This window comes from Astatotilapia calliptera, chromosome 6 (assembly GCF_900246225.1).
Source record: "Astatotilapia calliptera chromosome 6, fAstCal1.2, whole genome shotgun sequence".
In the NCBI taxonomy this organism is placed as follows: domain Eukaryota; kingdom Metazoa; phylum Chordata; class Actinopteri; order Cichliformes; family Cichlidae; genus Astatotilapia; species Astatotilapia calliptera.
The window spans coordinates 23,307,740-23,329,242 of NC_039307.1; the positions used below are offsets into that span (position 1 = coordinate 23,307,740).

General features: G+C 42.0%; 2 protein-coding genes across 2 annotated transcripts; both read left to right on the forward strand.

Annotated features, from left to right (window-relative positions):
- Positions 1-129: 129 nt before the first annotated feature.
- ndufb6 (NADH:ubiquinone oxidoreductase subunit B) lies at positions 130-3,197 on the forward strand. The gene is made up of 4 exons (XM_026171198.1): positions 130-418; positions 2,045-2,137; positions 2,859-2,903; positions 3,054-3,197. The coding sequence occupies exons 1-4, from the start codon at positions 239-241 to the stop codon at positions 3,117-3,119; spliced, it is 384 nt and encodes a 127-aa protein (XP_026026983.1). The 5' UTR covers positions 130-238; the 3' UTR covers positions 3,120-3,197.
- Positions 3,198-3,508: 311 nt separating this feature from the next.
- On the forward strand, positions 3,509-11,238 carry toporsa (topoisomerase I binding, arginine/serine-rich a). Its single transcript, XM_026171199.1, has 2 exons — positions 3,509-4,182; positions 8,194-11,238. Exon 2 carries the CDS (start codon positions 8,197-8,199, stop codon positions 10,594-10,596), a length of 2,400 nt encoding a protein of 799 aa, XP_026026984.1. The 5' UTR covers positions 3,509-4,182; positions 8,194-8,196; the 3' UTR covers positions 10,597-11,238.
- Positions 11,239-21,503: the final 10,265 nt, after the last annotated feature.

The following is a 21,503-nucleotide window of genomic DNA, read 5'->3' on the forward strand; positions in this document are numbered from 1 at the left end:
GCTATTGTGTGAGCCCGCTTTTGTTCCGCTTAGAGCTGAGTGCAACATTTTGTTTCACTACTGTCATTGGTCCTCCAGTAACCAGTTCATGCAGCAGGTGGCGCGCTATAATACACCACAGAACGATATGTGTCCCATTTCCGACTCTTCTTCTTCGTCGGTGCACTTTCCTGCAGAGGGAAGTGTCCTCCATGGTGTCATTGTAGATCTTTCGAGGTTGAATATTAGTAAATAAGAGATGTCTGGGTACACACCAGACCAAAAGCTCCGTTTCGAGCAGATAACGAAGCTCCGGAGGCAGTGGCTGAAGGACCAGGAGCTCAGTCCGAGGGAACCCGTGGTACAAGCTAAACCGCCTGGCCCTGTCGCCAAGTTCTGGGCTGGTTTTCTGGAGCCCAAGAGCCTGTGGAGGGTTTACGTGAGTTCTCGTACACAGCTGATCCGACGACCGCTAATAATGACATTTACAGCTGGAATCAAACCGAGCGGTTTATCTGCTACTAGTAGCGTTTCATTAAGGACAAGGGCCAGGGTAGCTGTTTACTGCTAACGTGGTTGGCCGCGTTTACTTTGCAGGCTTCATGCCACACACACACAGACCGCATCTACTACAGCTTATATTGTGATGTTGTTCTATGTCAGTGACACAATCTAAGGTTTTCCTTGGATTATCTTTAGTAGATACAAGAACTAAACTGCCTCAACTAAGCAGAAAATACTCTAAAATGTATTTTTTGTAATGGATTCTTTGTTTCCTTGCCACAGAATAGCAACAACAAACAAACAAACATAAAAAATTAATGCTCAAATTGTAATTTTTAAGCATGGTGTCAGTAAAATCTGTTGCTTCAACAATACCTACTTAGTTTAAAATATGCACTATAGTTTAATGCTGGAGAAAAATTATGGTTTGATTGACTCACCAATAAGTTTACAGACAACATTTTAAAAGTGACTAATCCATACCTATGCTATTAAAAATGTTGTGTATTATGCATTGTTATGACCCTGACGAAGGCCATAAGACATAGCAGAATAAAGGAGAATAAATAAGATAAGATAAGATAACCTTTATTAGTCCCACACGTGGGAAATTTGTTTTGTCACAGCAGGAAGTGGACAGTGCAAAAGTTATGAAGCAAAAATTAGAATACAATAAGAATAAATACAGTACACAACTGTACAGAATAGAATAAAATAAAATACTATATACAGTAGAATAAAATAAATATACAATAAGATAAAAATAGAATACAAATACAAATACTATATACAACTGAGTAAAAATACAACGATGACAGAAAGGATTATTGCACTTAGTATTATTGCATATGTATGGATGTGTGTGCTTGATCAGTTAAAGTCTTTATTATGGAGTCTGACAGCAGTGGGGAGGAAAGACCTGCGAAATCTCTCCGTCCCACACCGTGGGTGCCGCAATCCCCCACTGAAGGAGCTGCTCAGTGCTGTCACAGTCTGCTGCATGGGGTGGGAGATGTTGTCCATCAGGGATGACAGCTTAGCCGCCGTTCTCCTGTCACTCACCACCTCCACTGGGTCCAGAGGGCATCCTAGAACAGAGCTGGCCATCCAAATCTGTGCATCCCTAGCTTTTAGAAAATGTTGATACACTGCAGAGAACTTTACACAGAAAAGAAAAGAAAGTCAAGCAAGACAGAATAAATGTGTGTGTGAATGAGAGGAAAGCGGGTGTAATGGTGAAGATGCTAGAAGTAAAGATGGTGAAGGTGAATGGGCAAGATAAGATCAGATTAAATTATAGAAACAACTCAGGTTAATCAGTTTGGAGAGGTTCAGATGGTTTGGGCGTGTGCAGAGTGTGGCTTAGTGGATATATTGGAGATAAGATGTTGGGGGTGGAGCTGCGGTCTTCATAATCTGTAGAACACTGAAAATCTTTAGGCCCTTTATCTAAACCGTATATCACATATTCCACGTCTTTAGCAAAAGAACAAACTCAGTCCCTGTAAACATTATGATTCTGTATGTTCTTCTCTTTACTGATATTTGTTTGTCCTTGCAGACCTACAAAGCGTACAGAGGTGGAGTTTTCACATTAACACGGCTGCTGATACCCGCTTGGATTGTTCACTACTACGTGAAATACCATGTTGCTGTAAGTTTCCACATTTGATCATTTTTATTTATATCTAAGCCTTTAAATACAGGAGATGGATGATAGAGCCATAATATGAAGTTCAAGAAGATAGCTATTTTTTTTTTAAATTGTATTTAATTTGTTTGATAGTATGCAACCCAGGTAACTTGAAAGAAGAAATGGTAAATGGCCTGTATTTATATAGCGTTTTACTAGTCCCTAAGGACCCCAAAGCACTTTACATATCCAGTCATCCACCCATTCACACACACATTCACACACTGGTGATGGCAAGCTACATTGTAGCCACAGCCACCCTGGGGCGCACTGACAGAGGCGAGGCTGCCAGACACTGGCGCCACCGGGCCCTCTGACCACCACCAGTAGGCAGCGGGTGAAGTGTCTTGCCCAAGGACACAACGACCGAGACTGTTGGAGCCGGGGCTTGAACCGGCAACCTTCCGATTACAAGGCGAACTCCCAACTCTTGAGCCACGATCGCCCACGAAAAAAAACAACTCTAAAATGACATCCTGTACTTGTGTACAACTTAGCTTAGAGAATAACTTCACAAGGCAACTAAAAGAAAGAGTTTTAAGTTACAGACATGCAGTATTAACTTATTCTTGGCCAAACTAGAGAACCCTGCACCTTGAATTTCGTTTGTAGATGGAGATCATGTAACTGATTCGATCAGAATGGGTAGCATATTAAAATTCCGTGTCATTGTTCCCTACAGCAAAGGCCGTATGGCATTGTGGAGTTGAAACCCAAGCTGTTCCCAGTAAGTGTGACCCATTTATTATTTATTACTTCCAACAGTTAACTTTTTTTTTGTTTCTCACATAATACCCCATTTATTCTTCATATATTTGTATAAATGTAACTGAATGTTACCTTGTTTTACCATAACTAATACTTTTTTTGTGCTTAGGGTGACACGATCCTGGAGACGGGTGAAGTTGTTCCAGATCTCCCAGAGACCCACGGCCATCATTGAAGAGGAAATAGTTCAGCTTTTTCCTTGAGTTTCTCTTGTAAAAAATTCTGTATATGTGATTAAAATACTCAAAAGTTATGAGTGTGAGCTTGACTTAACAGAATAAATTAGTGATAGTGTTTTAGTAGAATTCCATCCATCCATCCATTGGCTTCCGCTTATCCTTTTCAGGGTCGCAGGGGGGCGCTGGAGCCTATCCCAGCTGTCATAGGGCGAGAGGCGGGGTACACCCTGGAAAGGACGCCAGTCTGTTGCAGGGTCAACACACAGGGACAGACAACCATTCGCACTCATATTCACTTGCACATTCACACCTAGTGGCAATTTGGATTATCCAATCAACCTATTCCCACAAGTTGCATGTCTTTGGACGGTTTTAGTAGAATTGTTTTTTTTTTTTGTTTTTTTTAATTGTGCAGTCAGTCGATCAGAGTTCATTTTTGCAAACATGGCCATGTGCAGATGAACACTTGAAAGATGCCTTTAAAAAAAAACCTTGTGACCATGATAATGTGACAAAGATGTCACCTGGAATTTTCAAATTTATACCAAAAGCGTATTTACTTAAAACCTCGACCTCAACTTAAAGATCACATGTGAAGTTTTCTGAAAATCATGTGAATGCAATAACTCAAGAAGAATAAGATACCTAGGATTTCTAAATTCACGCCATAAGTGCATCTAATCCATAAGTGTATCTACTGCACTTATGGCATGAGTTTTAAAGAAAGTCATCCTTCTCCGAAATGTTTTTGCATAGGTTTGCTGACAGGCAAAGGGCACTAAGAATATAATTGTAAATATGACGATAGCGCTTGATATTATTGTGAAGGGCGCTAATTTCCCCATCCCCCCCGAAGCCTGAAAATTGAACTTTTATTGTGAAGGAAGTTAGCGGAAGTTCCTCATTGAATTCACGGTCTGTTATGGAAGAAAAGGGGGTTCATAGTTCTGTCAACAGCCGCTTCAGGACTGATGGCCATATAGAAATTAATGTGTTTCCACAATAAGGGGAGAAGTAATCAGGTGTCACCGCATTCGTGGCTGTCTGAAGGATTCAGAGGTAATTATTACTTAACTTTTCTCGAACGTCCCGAGTAGCCACGGAGTTCCAAGCTTTGTAACGTCCGTAGCTAGCCTGCTAACTTGAGCTAACCTGGTCAATGTGTGCTCAAACTACTGTTTGAGCACACTATGTTTTGCTAAGTCACGTTGGTGTTTATGTAACATTTCATATACCCCAGGGGCTTGTTACTATATATGTAACAGCTCTTAAAGACGATTTTTAAGTTACAGTGTCTAGATATTATTCAACTTCTCCAAAAGGAAACACAAGTGTTGTAGTTGCTATGCTAACAAAATGATAAACAGAAACAAAGTGGGAAAACGGTTATTGGGGGCATTCCGGTGTATAGATTTTATTCTGTGACATGTCTGTCGAGATTATCGATGGCCAAGAAAGACATTTAGGGGCTGTGTAATATGTATTTTATCGCTCATGTAGCTCATAAATAGTTGTTCCGAATGGCTAATTGTAATAATATTACTGTTAACAATATCGCTCGCCATGTTATCCTCAAGCAAGCACCCATTCCTGTTGTTTGTAGTGTTTTTTTTAACCAACGTTTTAGTATAATATAATAACATGTAGCCCTACCAGTATATCAGTGCTCAGACATGAGCCTGCCACAGATGTGCCATCGTCATGTGTGTATATGTTGTATGATAGGCAACAAAATGAATATTACAGAACATAAAGCAGAAAAAGTTGTGTGGGTGGTGTTCTTATCTTAAGTCAAATTCATTAATAGACAAACAGTAACCTTATCGTGTACTCTTCCCCTCACGACCCCACAGGAGTATCTCGCCATAGCGAGATATTTATATTATTTATTAGTGATGGTCATCAGGGAAAGACAAATGCTTTACATGCTTTTAACATTGTAGACCCACCACTTTTCATGCACCAGAGTTTGAATTGGAATAGTCCTCCAGAAATAATGACACTATTTTCTGGAGAATTGATTGGTCAGGAGGAGGTGATCTCTGATCTTGCTCTGGAACTGGTTAGGTCTGCAGTATAAGTTACTATAGCAATGTTCCCCTGGTAAAGAAGTGAACTGCTTTCATAGTACAGAAAACCCAGATTTAGCCCTGAAGTTACATGGATAATCTTCAGCACCTGCTTTGTAGGGGGTTCTGGTCTATGATGACTTACAGCTGAATTACAGATGTAAAACACAATTAGTTTGTTATTGAGGCCGCAGTTAAGTGTTTCTGTACTACATTTAATGAAGACATGCATGTGGTGTTTTGTAATGTTCGTTTTAGCCAATGTGAGGATAAGATAAGATAAGATAAGATAACCTTTATTAGTCCCACACGTGGGAAATTTGTTTTGTCACAGCAGGAAGTGGACAGTGCAAAAGTTATGAGGCAAAAATTAGAATACAATAAGAATAAATACAGTACACAACTGTACAGAATAGAATAAAATAAAATACTATATACAGTAGAATAAAATAAAATAAATATACAATAAGATAAAAATAGAATACAAATACTATATACAACTGAGTAAAAATACAACGATGACAGAAAGGATTATTGCACTTAGTATTATTGCATATGTATGGATGTGTGTGCTTGATCAGTTAAAGTCTTTATTATGGAGTCTGACAGCAGTGGGGAGGAAAGACCTGCGAAATCTCTCCGTCCCACACCGTATAGAACAGGAGAAAACAAATAATGCTGACCAGTACAACACCCCACCTCTTTTACCGTATTTTCACGACCATAAGGCGCACTGTGCTAAAAGGCGCAGTCTCAGTTATGTGTGCCCTTACTGTATTTAACACACACATAAGGCGCACTGGACCATAGGGCGCATACAAGTACCGTATGCGTATTTAAAAATAAAGCGGGAGCAAACCTGAATTCGGTACCTTACTCACATTTCTATTGCCGGTAATCGTCATCATCAACAACACACAAGCATACAAGTGTGCGTATTTAAAAATAAAGCAGGAGCAAAACAAAGTTTGGTACTCACATTTTTATCATCAATCAAACCCATCGAAGTCCTCATCCTCTGTGTCTGAATTGAACAGCTGCGCTAAATCTCCATCAAACATGCCAGGTTCACTGTCTTCACCGTCAGAGTCACTTTCCGTGCCGTGCGGCTCCTCGGAAACGATGCCGGCTTTTGCGAAAGCTCGAACAACAGTGCCAGCAGACATGTTAGCCCAAGCATCTACAATCCATTGGCAAATTGTGGCGTAACTCGCCCGGCGCTGCCTTCCACTCTTAGTGAAACTGTGGTCTCCATCGCTCCCAGGCCGCTCGCAGCCTTACTTTGAACGGGCGGTTCACACCGATGCCCAGCGGTTGGAGTTCCTTTGTCAGGCCTCCCGGAATGACAGCAAGCTCACAGTTCATTTGCTTCACAAGTTTTTTCACATCGGCTGTGAGATGGGCACGCATAGAGTCACAGATCAACAGCGATGGTGATGCGTGGAAAAAACCACCTGGTCTCCTTACATACACCTCCCTCAGCCACTCTTTCATAATTTCCTCATCCATCCAGCCCTTTTCATTTGCCTTAATGATGATTTCTGCTGGAAACTTCTCTTTAGGCAAAGTCTTTCGCTTAAAAATCACCATAGGCGGCAGTTTCTGTCCATTAGCATGGCAGCCAAGCACAACAGTAAAAGAAGACTTTTCATACCCCGTTGTGCGTATCGCTACCGTGCTGGTCCCCTTCTTCTCCACAGTGTGACTCACCGGGATGTCAAAAGTGAGCGGGACCTCGTCCATGTTTGTGATGTGGCTGGGCTGGATGTTTTTGTCGCCGATGTGTTTGCTGCAGTAGGAGCGGAAGATGGCCAGCTTTTCCTTATACCGGTAATCCGCTGGAAGTTGCTGCGCTACCGTAGTCCTGGTCCGGATGGAAAAATGGCACCGTTTCATAAAACGAAAGCACCAAGACGGACCTCCTTGGAAATGTTCAATGTTCATCTCTTCAGCTAGTGAAACTGCTTTTAGCCGAATGGTGACCGTCGAAACGCTTCTCCCGCTCGCTCTTTGCTCGATGATCCACCGCTCGAGTCTTTCCTCCAACTCGGGCCACCTCGCCTTATGTCCGCGGAAACTCAGCTGCGTTTTCTTGACCTGCCGGAGCTTGTTTTCCAGCTTCCTCCATTTGCGAACCATCGATTCGTTAATCTTAAATTCTCTCGCCGCTGCTCGATTTCCATGTTCCTCCGCGTAGCTGATGGCCTTCAGTTTAAACTGTGCTTCGTAAGCGTGTCTCTTTGCCATTTTCAGGGTTGTTAAAACAACGATGTCCTGCATAATGCACATACCTGTTCTTTTATACAGGTATGTGCGATTGTCCCGGTATATACGATCAATGCCCACACTTCACCCTTTAACGTTCTCATGGTGTTCTCTACTACGTCCTCCTTACAACGCTATAGGGCGCGCCGCACTTTTTGAAGAAAATCTAAGACTTTTAAGTGCGCCTTATGGTCGTGAAAATACGGTATCTCTAAAACATGTAAATGAATGACAATATTGTGAAAAAGTGAAGATTAGGGACATCGTAAGTGGCTAACAATTGTATGTTGAAAAAACTTTTTTCAGTGCAGCCATTTTTACCCCAACACCGCAGGTAAACACAGATGTTACTGATCACATCGATTAAGGCTTTGGCCTGACTAGAACAGAAGCTTCATTAGTGGCATTGCTAACACCTGTGGCTGCTGAAAAAAGGTGTTTACAATATGTGTGAAGATATATTTGTAACTTTAATGTTTTCAATGTTGAACCTGACAGAAACCAAGTGAAGTCGCACAGTGTCAGAAAATGTTATCAATGTATAATGTAAAGTGAGCCACTCAATAACATCTGTATAAGTCACAGTGTAATCAAGTGCATAAAAGTTACATTCTTGTCCTCTAACAGTGTTTATTATAAAGTCAAACTAGTAAAGTTTAGAGCTCCATGAATGCCTTTTTTGGGTAAATGTATTTAACTATTTTTCATTTTCAACGTGTTTTTGTTATCATGTCAGATCATGTCAGCAGTCAAGCTCGCCCTGCAACTGAGCCAAAAAAATGGCAGAAAAAGGTCCTCCGAAACAAAATCTGCAGAGGTGTCACCCGACTCCAAGTGCCCCATCTGCTTGGACACATTCAGCAACATTTCCCGCCTTGACCGCTGCTTGCACAGGTTCTGCTTCCGCTGCATTCTCGAGTGGTCCAAGAACAAAGCAGAGTGTCCGCTGTGTAAACAGCAGTTTAATTCAATTTATCACAGTATAAAATCAGAGCAAGACTTCAAGACTTATGACCTGCAGCCAGTGGACAATGGCTCTTTTGGTTATTTTCAGGGAGTGCGGTTTAGATACCGCACAACTCTCACCGCAGCCCATCGACAGTTGAGAGGAAGGATGTCTCTGGCTCCTGACATTGGTATAATATCTGAAGGCCCAACAAATTCTTCCCAACAGCGGCCAGACCGTTACATGCGGCGCATGATGATGAGGCTGGCAACCCAGAGGAGAGCTGCAAGGGAAGGCAGGGCGGTGGCCAGTGTCCGAGAGCAAGAAATTATCAACTTTAGACGGGAGCTGTACCGACGGGGGGTGAGGGTTCGAAATGTTCAGGATGGTGGCCGCTCCCGAGACACCTCAGCGGAGTTTTACAGAAGAAATCCAGCCTGCCTTCACAGACTGATCCCCTGGTTGAAAAGAGAGCTGAATGTGCTATATGGAACCCATGGCTCTTTGGGCAACATGGTTCAACATATCATCATGTCACACATTACACGATATAACATGGAAGACGGAGCTATTCAGGAAGAGCTCAGGCACTACCTCCACAGTCACGCAGAGCATTTTATGCACGAGTTCATCAGCTTCGCAAAGTCCCCCTTCAACATGGAGGCATATGATCAGCACGCTGTCTACGACTGTCCGGCGCCTTCCTCAAATGAAGACAGCAGCTCCAACTCATCAATAATCGCTATCTCAGAGGATGAAGACAACTCTACAGGGTTGAACAACCCAGATGACTCCACATCTGCTTTGAGCCTCTCGTTGTGGGATGATGAGACACCTGGGCCGTCGTATTCTACGACAGCAGAGCAGGGCAGGACAGAGCATCTGTCAGTCTTGGACTCAGACTCTGACAGTAGTTTGGAAGAAGAGACGCAAGAGTTTGCGTCACCACAGCAAATGAGTCCTCATAACCAAACAGACCTGACTCAGGGCAAACGCAATAATGAAGACTGTGTATCCTCTGACAGTGATGACTGTGTCATTGTGGGTTTTGTTAAACCAACAGCAGATCGGACTCCTCGGGTGGTTCAGCTTTCCTCTGACTCTGAGTGGTCTGCTGACGATACTCAAGAAGTGCCTCTTCAGCCTCAACACATTCGATTCACCAGTAGCAGTCCTGCAACTCTACATAGCAGTGATCGTAGTGGGGCTGGACTATCAGAAAATGTAGACACAGATGATCGTCACCACTCAAGTTCAAAAGAAAGATCAAGCAAGACGTATAAGAAGTCAGACAGAAAAGGTCAGGGTAGAAGATTTGACAGCAAAGAGAGATCTAAGGAGAGGCACAAATCAAAGGACAGACACTATAGGAGGAGGAGGTCAAGAAGTAAAGAGCGGAGGCACTCTAGCAGAAGCCCGGTGATCTCCCACAGCAGTGTGAGCACTTATTCCACTGAAAAAAGTTATTCTTATTCAAATGGCAGAGACTACTCCAGGTGTGACAGATATAAAAGGGACAGTGATTACACCTACCAGTCATATAGCCATTACAGCCAAGAGAGAAACGATAGCGGGCTCCATTACACACAAAGGCACTCGTACTATTACAGCAGCCGCAGATGCTCAGGTTTCCGCTCTCGCTCCAGTAGCCGCGACAAGGATTTACGGAGACGGTACAGGAGGCGCTCTCGATCCAGGACTTATTCCAGCAGCCGCTCCCCTTCTGCCAGAAGGAAATCTCATTATGACAAGCCTGGTGGGAAGAGGAAGTACAAAAAAAGACATTTAGAGGACCCCTCCAGTACCACAGCGTTTAACTCCCATGCAGATGGTGACTCCTCTGCATTAAGAAAACACAAGAAAAAAAGCAAAGAGAAGCACCGTAAAAAATCCAAAGAGAAGTCTAGAAAGACCAGCAGGAGTCTCAGTGTGGAGCTCCTCAATGAGGAAAAGGCACATGAGCGGGGCAGGCGTCACCATAAGAAAAAGAAGAAACACAAGAAGAAAAGCAAAAGGCACAAGAGCAGCGAACGCACAGAGAAGCGTTCACCCACTATCATTACCATTGATAGTGACAGCGATTCATTTGCTAATGACAGTATCACTCAGGCCACTAATGCTAATAATGATAAGCCCGCAGACGATAGGACAGATGACACAGTAGACACTACCCCTGCAGATACACTGTTGTAATCCTATATCAGATTTTTACCCTCAGCTGCTGCCACCATTTTTTTTTTTAAATCACAACAGTGTTCAGTAGGGTGAAAGCACATATCACATGTTTGCTATAGTGATATTACATTGGACACTGACAAACTGATGGTATGATGTATGCACAATGAGAAAGATGACCTTTTTAGACCTCCATGGCCTGATTTAAAACAATGCTTTTATATCTGTTATGTGCTACTATGTGTAAGACAAATGGAATAATATTGGAAGTGTCGTCTTTTTGTTGTTGTTGTTGGTTTTTTGTTTTTTAAGAGTCAGTTCTTACTCTGTATTATGTGCTGAGGGTCTCTCAGGGTTAATGCTGATTACAATTTGTGCTGCCATCAGTTGGCTATAATCTGGAGACAAAAGAATATAATGTTTTGATTTCAAAATAACTTCATTTGTATTGAATTTTATTTCTAAATAAATTGTAAAGATTCATTGTGTGTCAGAGAAAAAGAGCATAATTACCAGTCACAGTATTTCCCCCCTTTTTTTACTGTATTACGTTACAGCTTCAAACTCAAGCAAACAGTATAAAACAGGGCAGATCCAAGATGTGAATGGAGAATGTACGTAAAAGTACATTCAATTTATAGAAAAAAAAAAAAAAATTGGTGGTGAAATGTTTGTAATGAATCTGAAAACATGCAGTAAACCACAGAAAATGATAACAATTAAAACCTTTATGAAGGTACTTAAGGTATGTGTTATTTTAAAGGGTTGTAAAATAATAATGCAAAACAGAAATAAAGTATTCAAACACAAAATCCCCATATTACATCTCAAGCTTCAAATGGAGTGGACTACAATATTCTGGTGAACTGAATTGTCCTACTATGTAATAGATGAGATCTCTGTTTGTCTGCAAACTCCTCCCACACAATCAGGAGTTCAACAATGAGAGCTGGCACACAGGTACATCATTGTTCCCCTGAAGTTTCTTGTGTTTCTTTATCAGATGCTATGGCATCACTATATTGCCATATGTAGTAACACTGTAACACTTCATAAAACCATTTGATTTTGTGATAACATCTCATTAGTTAATATTGAATATATTTGTTGATGACACTTTAGTTTATGCAGTCAAGCTTACTTTACATAGTGACTATACCGTCTAATGTTGGATAAATACCATTCTAAAATCACAGTTTATCCAGGACACTATTTTATGCATTTCTGTCAGGTGCTTGTTATTCATGTTTATTTGTATTTTTAGTTGTGTGAAAAGGAAAATTTCACAGGACTCTCCCGTCATGGGAAATATTAAGCATACCTAATGAGTAATGTTTCTGTGTGACTTCATCATTTTGGCCCACACTTTGTTCCTTGAGGTTTGCATGCATTCATTTATACACTGGTGTCTTAGTGGTCTGCCACAGCGTTTCAGTCAGGTTGAGGTCTGGAATTTGCACACCTTGATTCTTTTCTTTTTCAGCCATTCTGTTGTAGATTTGCTGCTGTTCTCACTGGCTTGCTTCACAACAAAATTTCATCCAGGCTTTAAATGTTGGACAGATGGGGTCACATTTGACTTGAGAATACTTTGGTAAACAGAGGAGTTCATGGTCAACTCAATGACTACAAGGCGCCCAGGTCCTGTGGCTGCAGAACAAGCCCAAATCATTACCCCCTACATCACCCCACTGACACTTGGTATGAGGTGTTTGTGCTCATATGCCATGTTTGATTTCACGACACAGGTCACTGTACATTATTATGGTCAGACATCTCCCCTTTGGTCTCATCTGTCCAAAAAACGTTGTTTCAGAAGTTGTGTTTTTTAAAGTTGCAAACCTAAACTATGCTAAAATGTTTGGTTTAGAGAGAATAAGCTTTTTCCTGGTAACCCTTCCAAACAAACCATACTTGTTTGTTGCGGCTACTCCAACCAATGGCCGCGGCAGGCTAAACATGAGGACACCTGATGACGCGCAACAATTAACGCACAAAACACTTCTGTAACATTTGCCTCTTTATTTACACATGCAACCGTCCAATATATACACATCGGCACATAGGATTAAATATCAAACAAACGCACAGATTGCACAAACAAATAACTACAACTCGTCGATAACTGTACTAACCATTATGTCCAATTACAACCTGGTTTATGGCATTAATTAGTACTCCGATATACAAACACCATCAAGTTCCAGTTAAAATACAACAAAATCATTCAAGTTACGCTCAAGTTGTGCTCTGTTGCGCTCTGTTGCGGTATGTTGCGGTATGTTGCGGTATGTTGCGGTCAACAGAAAGTTTTGCCTCGTGCTCACCCTACCTTCTGCTCATCACATCAGGTGCTGTGTACAAGTGAGTGCAACCACCTTCACCTTATACCACACCCATGAGACACGCCCCACACCCATGCACCAATACAGTGAGTCCACTTAAACCAACCCATTTAGTCAGACGGAAACAACTCATATGGCTCCTACATACCGGCCCCTAATTATTTTAGAGCAATAATTACAGCATACTTACCACGTAGGAGACACTAATAAACATAATCAATCTTTTATCAAACATTCAAAAATACAATTTCAATTCCAAATAAATAAATATACCGTAATGCAAATAGATATTTAAAAAATGTCAATTTTCATGACTCTTCTGCTTCCTGTAGAAGACACACTTTAGTGATCGGCCTGTCCAAACAACCAGTCTTTGTCTTAACACAAACCCGACGTAAGTCCTTTACTGTCAGAAATCGCTTCCACAATCCTTCCAGTCACCCAAGAGTTACGAGGCGCAGAATCATCGACAACGATAACCACATCCCCAGGAATGAAGTTCCGTCCGATTCTCTGCCACTTCTGACGCTCTTGAAGCTGGGGCAGGTACTCCTTGACCCAGCGCTTCCAGAACAGGTCAGACATGTACTGTACTTGCCTCCATCGACGTCGTCCATACACGTCCCCCTTCTGAAACACTCCTGGTGGTATCAATGGCTTGGTCTTAAGCAACAACAGATGGTTAGGAGTCAAGGCCTCCAAATCATTAGGATCAGTAGAGGCTTTAGTTATTGGTCTACTGTTCACAATAGCCTCTGCCTCACAAAGAACTGTACAAAGGCCTTCTTCGTCCAAATTCTGCACTTTCAAAATGGAATTTAACACCTTCCTAACAGACCTTATGAGACGTTCCCAAACACCGCCATGATGGGAACCAGCAGGAGGATTAAAAATCCATTTAATGCCCTTTTGCAGCAGCATCTCCTGAATCTGTGCCTGATTCCATCCTTCCACTGCCTCTCTCAACTCGCGTTCACCACCCACAAAGTTGGTACCATTATCCGATCGTATCTCCAATACCTGACCTCGCCTTGATATAAATCGACGAAGCGCATTAATAAAAGAATCTGTGCTTAAAGATGACAATACCTCCAAATGCACAGCTCTCACAGCCAGGCATGTAAAGATAATTCCATATCTCTTTACTTCACACCTTCCACGCTTAACTTGAAAAGGTCCGAAACAATCCACTCCAACCCGAGAAAATGGAGGTTCATCGGGTGAGATGCGATCTTGTGGAAGGTCTGCCATCCTCTGATATCCTGATGCTGCATGAAGTCTGCGACACACTATGCATTTAGCCAAAATCCTCCTTATGGCAATGCTTGCACCTGGAACCCAATACCTTTGCCGCAATTCGGACAGCATGTGGTTACGTCCACCATGCCCTATTTTCTGATGTACATGTTGAAGTATTAGGTTAGTAATATGCAGATCCCTGGCTATAATTGTGGGATGCCTTGCATCTTCAGGCATAGCTGCCCTACTAAGCCTACCTCCAACTCTCAACACACCATTCTCAAATTTAGGATTAAGCCTATAGAGCTCACTACTCTTCTTCACCCTGTCACCCCTCTGCAACCTACTGATTTCATCTGAATATCTCCTTCTTTGACAAAAGCAAAGAACTGCATTCTCTGCCTTGTTAAGCTCTTCTACCGAAAGAAATCCTTTAGCAGCATGGTCCTTGACAGTTTGCAACTCTCTTTTAAGCCTTTCCTCAAGATTTTCTTGAGTCACGCTTGATGCAAAGCTTTCTTCCAGCTGTTTCCTCTTTTTACTAAGTTCCTGCAACAAATCTTTGAATCTAAGAACCCATGCAACCATCCTTTTTAGACGAGTCCACGAAGAAAAATAAGTAATGAACTTCATCACCCCATCTTTGCATTCGTTTGTACCAACAGCATTGACTAAAACAGTCGTTTTAATCTCTGGATCATTTATGGAGCTCTTTCCAAAATCAAGATTCACTGGCCAATTAATTTCTGGTTCAACAAGGAAGTTTGGCCCTGACAACCAAGAATCATCCCTTAAAAAGGTTTGCACCTTAACCCCCCTGGAGGCTAGATCAGCAGGATTACATGATGTATTAACATATTTCCACTGGGAAGGTTTGGACACTTTAAGTATCTCGGTCACCCGGTTTGCTACAAACACTTTAAACCTTGAGGTTTCATTGCTGATATACCTTAACACCGAGGTACTATCAGTCCAGAATACCGACTCCTGCAAATGCATTTGCAGCTCTTTTTTCCACATCTTATCCATTCTACTCGCAACTAAGGCAGCTGTCAATTCCATGCGAGGAATGGAAGTTTGTTTTAATGGAGCCACTCTTGCTTTACCCATTATAAACGCACAATGCACTTGATTCTGGGTACTGCGCAACAGCAGATAAGTGACTGTGCCATAACCCTCCTCGCTTGCATCTGCAAAGTGATGTAACTGAGCAGAAGCAACGTCTCCAAAATCAGAAGGTTTAAGGCACCGGTCGACCTTAAAATCTGCAAGAAGGCAAAGATCATTTAGCCAAACTGTCCATTCTTGTTCAACAGTAACTGGCAACACATCATCCCAACCCCAATGACTTCTGCATAGTTTCTGAAGGATCAACTTAGCAGGCAGCACCACAGGTGCCAAAAACCCTAATGGATCGTAGATTGAGCTCACAAGGGACAATATCCCTCTCCTTGTTGGAGGTTTGTTTTTCAGTGTGATCTTAAACTTGAACGTATCCGATTGGATACACCACTGTACACCCAGTACTCTCTCTACCGGTAACACATCACTATCCAAATCCAGATCCTTCATCTCCTTGGATCGCTCCTGTTGAGGTATAGCAGCAAGCACTGCTCTTCTGTTGCTAACCCACTTTGTGAGCTTAAAGCCTCCTTTAGCACAAAGAGCAACAAGTTCCTGATAGAGCCTCACTGCCTCCTCTTCAGAACCAACAGAGATAAGGCAATCATCCACATAGAAGCTATGTAAAACATTGTTGACAACCTCTAGTCTAAAATGATCTCTGTTGTCCTCTGCACATTTCCTCAAGGCAAAATTCGCACAACTTGGGGATGAAGTAGCTCCGAAGAGGTGTACTTTCATTCTATATTCCACCAGATCCTGACTATGATCTCCGTCCGGCCACCACAGAAACCTTAACAGATCTAAGTCATCTCTTTGTACTCTGACCTGATAAAACATGGATTCAATATCTGCCATGAGCACCACATGTTCTTTTCGGAATCTGGTTATGACCCCGACTAGCAAGCTAGTGAGAACTGGGCCTTCCAGAAGTTGTCCATTCAGAGACACTCCCTGAAACGAAGCACCACAATCAAAGACAACTCGTAACTTCTTCTTCTGTGGGTGATACACCCCATGATGTGGAATATACCATAATCCTCCATCACAGCGATCGAACTCTTCAACAGGCACCTTCTCTGCATACCCTTTAGAAATGACTTCAGTCATAAAACTGGTGTATTCGTCATGAAATGAACCATTCCTAATAAACTTTCGTTTAAGGCTCAGAGCTCGCTGTTCTACAGCCTTCCTATTATTTGGCATGTTTACCTGATTGCATCTAAAAGGCAAACCAATGGTGTAATGACCATCAACCAACTTAGCAGAATCCATCACTGACTCCATAAACTGCTGGTCTTCTCTAGACAAAGCCAACTGCTCATCTTGAATACATTCTGGAAAGTCAGTCTTCATTTGACGTTTCCACAGTTCATCCAATCTTGCTACGGAAATCCTATTAACACTCACATCAAAAATGTCAGTATTACAATCCTCTCTGAGAGGACCATTCACCGTCCAACCCAGCATAGTTTTTACTGCATAGGGACCTCCATCTTGACTTCTAATAACATCCCATGGCTCCAAAGCCTTGGGCACATTGGTCCCGATCAACAGGTCTACCCCGGAATTTATCTCCAGTATGTTAATATGGCGCAAATGTGGCCATCTTTCGAGATCTTCCTGTCGGGGAATATTACGTTGATGAACAGGCATGCTTTTTTGAGTAAATAAGTCAGGCAAATCACAGTAATTATCTAAACCCAAACCAGCTACTTCCAAATCTGAAACCACATAGCTACTGACTATTTTCTCCTGACCCATTGTCCGCAAAAGAATGCCAGTTTTCCTTCCTGAAAGATTTAGCCTATTCATGAGTGCTTCCGTACAAAATGAAGCTGAACTCCCAGGATCCAGAAAAGCATAGGTTACCAATGACTGAGTACCTTTCTTAGACTTCACTCTAACTGGTATTACGGACAGAGCACTATTTTGCTCACCGGCCCCAGTAACACCACTGCTTTGCACAGCACAAGAAGGACCTTCATCTGATGGTTCTCTCCCTCCTATAGTTTGCACTGCGACACTTTCCCTCCGCTTGGAGTGAATATGTAAGAGTGTGGGGTGTTTCTGATTACAAACTTTACACAAGAGACGTTTCCTACAGTCTCTGCTTCTGTGCCCAATGCGCAGACAACCATAACACACACCATTCTCTTTCAAAAAAGATAATCTTTCACAGTGTAACTTTCTTTCAAATGAAGGACACAAATCCAACATATGCCCTGCTCCACAAAACAAGCAAGCCTTCGTCACAACTGAACCATTTTCTCGCCTCAGTGCTGGCTCAATCTTCCCTTCCACCTTGGCCACTGTAGTAGCAAAACTACTCCGCTTAGCCTTGGGGTACAACTGAGGCTTACTATTCCTCGCATCTTTTCTGGTGGCTGTCGGAGGATCCTGTATATCTCCAAACAATGGATCACTTGCAATCTTAACTTGCCTTTCAACAAACTCAACGACATCGCAAAAAGACACTTTACGTCGAAATCTCTCCTGTAGATCGCAGACAACATTCCTCCACTTATCCCTGAGCTTGTAAGGCAACTTTTTTATAACTGCTTGCATATTAGCAGAGACATCCAACTCATGCAAGGACTCAACGTCCCCCATTGCATTGCAACATTGCCTTAACAAAAACCCATATTCCTGCAAAGCCTTCACATCATCAGATTTTATAGACGGCCATTTACTGACCCTTTCGACGTAGGCAGCAGCAATTTTCAGCGAATTGCCAAAGTTCTCTTGGAGCAAAGATTTAGCTTTAGCATATCCATACTCAGCAGGCATATAATGACAGCTTCTGACCATTTCTCTTGGATGGCCTCTAGTGTATTGCTCGAGAAAATATAAACAATCCTTAGCACTGTGAGCTTGACTCTCCACCATGTGCTCAAAAGCTCTCATAAATGTTTGATATTGCAAAGGATCGCCATCAAATAACTGAATGTCACGTCTTGGTAACAAAAACAGAGACTGCTGCTCAGCTAATAAAGTTGTAATTTCATTTTGTTTCTTCAAAACTGTGACTAAATGATCATGACCCTCACCACCTTGCCCTGTATGTGTGAGAGGTTTTGATTGTGCGTGGGACTGTGAAATCATCTGAGTAGTTGAAACTGCACCTGGAAATACTTGATGCAACTTAGTCTCTGCCCTTTCCAACGAAACGACCTTGGGTTGAAAAGTATTTTTAAACTTGGGCCTTACATCCAATACCTGTGCTTGATGATCACTAGCATCCACACCCTGATATGGTTGTTCTGGTAACACAGGTTTGAACGTCGGAGCATTAGGATTTAAAACGGCTAAACGCCCCTGCTCTCGTTCTAAATACGAATTCATTCCATCGGATTTAACATTAGCAGCACTTGAGACTCGGGACATTTCAGAAGTTTTTAAAACATTCACCTTTGCTGCTGAGGCTGCTATTTCAGTTTCCAAGTCAAGCAGCTCCTTTCTTTTCTTAAGCTGTATTTCTTGTTCTTCCAAAGCATGCTTTTCTTTCAACAACCTCTGTCGAACAAGAAGGGCAGCCATGTCAGCCTCTGCCTTTATGCGTGCTGACAAGGCAGATGAAACCATTGAGCCACTGAGTGATGATCTGCTTTTCCTACTTTTGTTTCCAACATTAGAGATGCTATCACTTGGATTAACATCATCTATCGCAGCACCTTTACCAACATTCCCGGTCTGCCTAGAAACACCAGAACCATTTCCAGCAGGTAATGGATCAGAGGAATCAACACCAGGTGGATTTAAATCTGGCAAATCAAGCTCAGACACCTGATTTTTGCTCTGAGGGTTTCCCTTTGCATCATGAAGCCATTTCTTTATCTCCTCCATAAACTCAGTATTATGTGCTCGCACACTTATGAACCAAGCAGTTTGTTTTTCTTGCTCTGCTTGAGGAAGCAAAGGAAGCAAGGTTTCATGCAGATGAGTCGCCTCTTTAAGCAACACAGACAAATTCTCTAACTGAGCCTGAACAGTTGAAACATTATCCTCATATTGCTTTAACTCTTTAATAATTTTTATGACCTTTTTAATTTTATTAATCTTAGTGTGACGTTCTGTTTGCAGTCTTTCAATCTGATTCTCCAAAGCCTTAGCAGTCGGTTTTGGCTGTCTTTTCTTTCCATCCACATCACCATATTGTGTTAATTGGTGTGTCTCCATTTTTCTTCAAAACATTACGAAATCCAAACGCTGAACTGCACCTATGCCACACAGCCTCATTCCAACACCTCAACTTGATGACGTTCACTTCATAAACCCTGGCCATACACAATTGACAGGAGCAATATCCCCCACTAACTGCCTATTAAACCTAACTAACTTAACCTAGTCTTCCGTACATACTAGCGGTGGGTATTTATGTACCTCCATACCGTCAGCTGTGAGGAAGACAAACTGTCTTAAACACAAACTGCGGCGGTACTCCCAAGCCAATGGCTTCAGCCGCCTGATGCACAAATACTAGAAAGCAAATCAGTACAACGCCTTGTGCAGCTGTACTGCTAAAACCTAACAGGGGAACAAAACTCCTGAACAAAATGCGCTAGTGTAGCCAAAGGCTTAATCTAAAAGCGGGTGGACAAAGGCAACAGCAAACTACAAAACTATCATCAATAAAACTCAGCTCTTCATAAATAATCCAATAAAACCTAAAAAGAGAACTTTCTGTTGACATTTGTTGCGGCTACTCCAACCAATGGCCGCGGCAGGCTAAACATGAGGACACCTGATGACGCGCAACAATTAACGCACAAAACACTTCTGTAACATTTGCTTCTTTATTTACACATGCAACCGTCCAATATATACACATCGGCACATAGGATTAAATATCAAACAAACGCACAGATTGCACAAACAAATAACTACAACTCGTCGATAACTGTACTAACCATTATGTCCAATTACAACCTGGTTTATGGCATTAATTAGTACTCCGATATACAAACACCATCAAGTTCCAGTTAAAATACAACAAAATCATTCAAGTTACGCTCAAGTTGTGCTCTGTTGCGCTCTGTTGCGGTATGTTGCGGTATGTTGCGGTCAACAGAAAGTTTTGCCTCGTGCTCACCCTACCTTCTGCTCATCACATCAGGTGCTGTGTACAAGTGAGTGCAACCACCTTCACCTTATACCACACCCATGAGACACGCCCCACACCCATGCACCAATACAGTGAGTCCACTTAAACCAACCCATTTAGTCAGACGGAAACAACTCATATGGCTCCTACATTGTTCATCCCTTTTCCAATTTTACTCTTGATGAACTTTAACTTTTAACATGGCAGTTAAGTGTGTAGTGTAGTCCCTGTAGAAAAGTAGATGATTTTTTAACCTCATAGGACCTGGTGTCCACATATGTGGACATCACATTTTGGGTTATTTAGACCAAAATACTCAATTTTGCTCTACAAAGCCCTGATATTCACTTACAAGGACATTATACTGCTACTGTTCTATCGAAAATTTAAACGAATATCCTCATATATGGCTCTCATTTTTCTTAGAAAAAAAAAATCAGGTAATTCTTTGTTTTTACATTCACCAGGTCTCAGTATGCCCAAATATCAAAGAGAAATTAAAAATGCATGCCATGGAAGGTCTTAGGAAGTTAAAATAATCTCTCCGAGCACTGCATGTTCTGAGCTTGGGTGTAGCCTTTGACGTTCACTCCTATGAATACTGGGACTTTTTTAACATACGCCTGAATGGTCCAGACCAGCAAACTACCAAAAACAGAGGCGCTCATATTTGCTGACGAGTGCCTACTTGTTAATCAACTGCGTTTGATTAGCAATACCTGGCTGCTACTTACTCTCTTAATTCGTATGGAAACAGTAAGGGTGTACTTAGTTTTTCACAGGACGGCAACTTAGGGTTGCCAACCGTCCCTTAAAATACGGAATCGTCCCGTATTTAGAAACAAAAGTACACGTCCCGTATTGAGCTAATAAGGGACGCACTTTGTCCCGTAATACAGTGAGAATCAAAAGTAGTCTATAAATGTTTATGGAATTAACACTTTGTTTGAAAACATAATTCCCAGCCCCTCTCCTGCTTTGTGACCAATGAGCTGACAGCACGCTCATCTCATTGGTCAAGGAAAGGTCGCTTACGGAGAAAATACCGGAAGACAACAGATGACCACAACAAGAAGCATGGCCAACAGGGAAACAAACGCCGACACTGCGGTGCA

Coding starts and splice junctions, on each gene's coding strand:
- ndufb6 (XM_026171198.1), top strand. CDS start 239: ATGTCTGGGTACACACCAGACCAAAAGCTCCGTTTCGAGCAGATAACG. Junction 2,138..2,858: donor ACGTGAAATACCATGTTGCT/GTAAGTTTCCAC, acceptor TGTTCCCTACAG/CAAAGGCCGTATGGCATTGT. Junction 2,904..3,053: donor TGAAACCCAAGCTGTTCCCA/GTAAGTGTGACC, acceptor TTTTGTGCTTAG/GGTGACACGATCCTGGAGAC.
- toporsa (XM_026171199.1), top strand. CDS start 8,197: ATGTCAGCAGTCAAGCTCGCCCTGCAACTGAGCCAAAAAAATGGCAGA.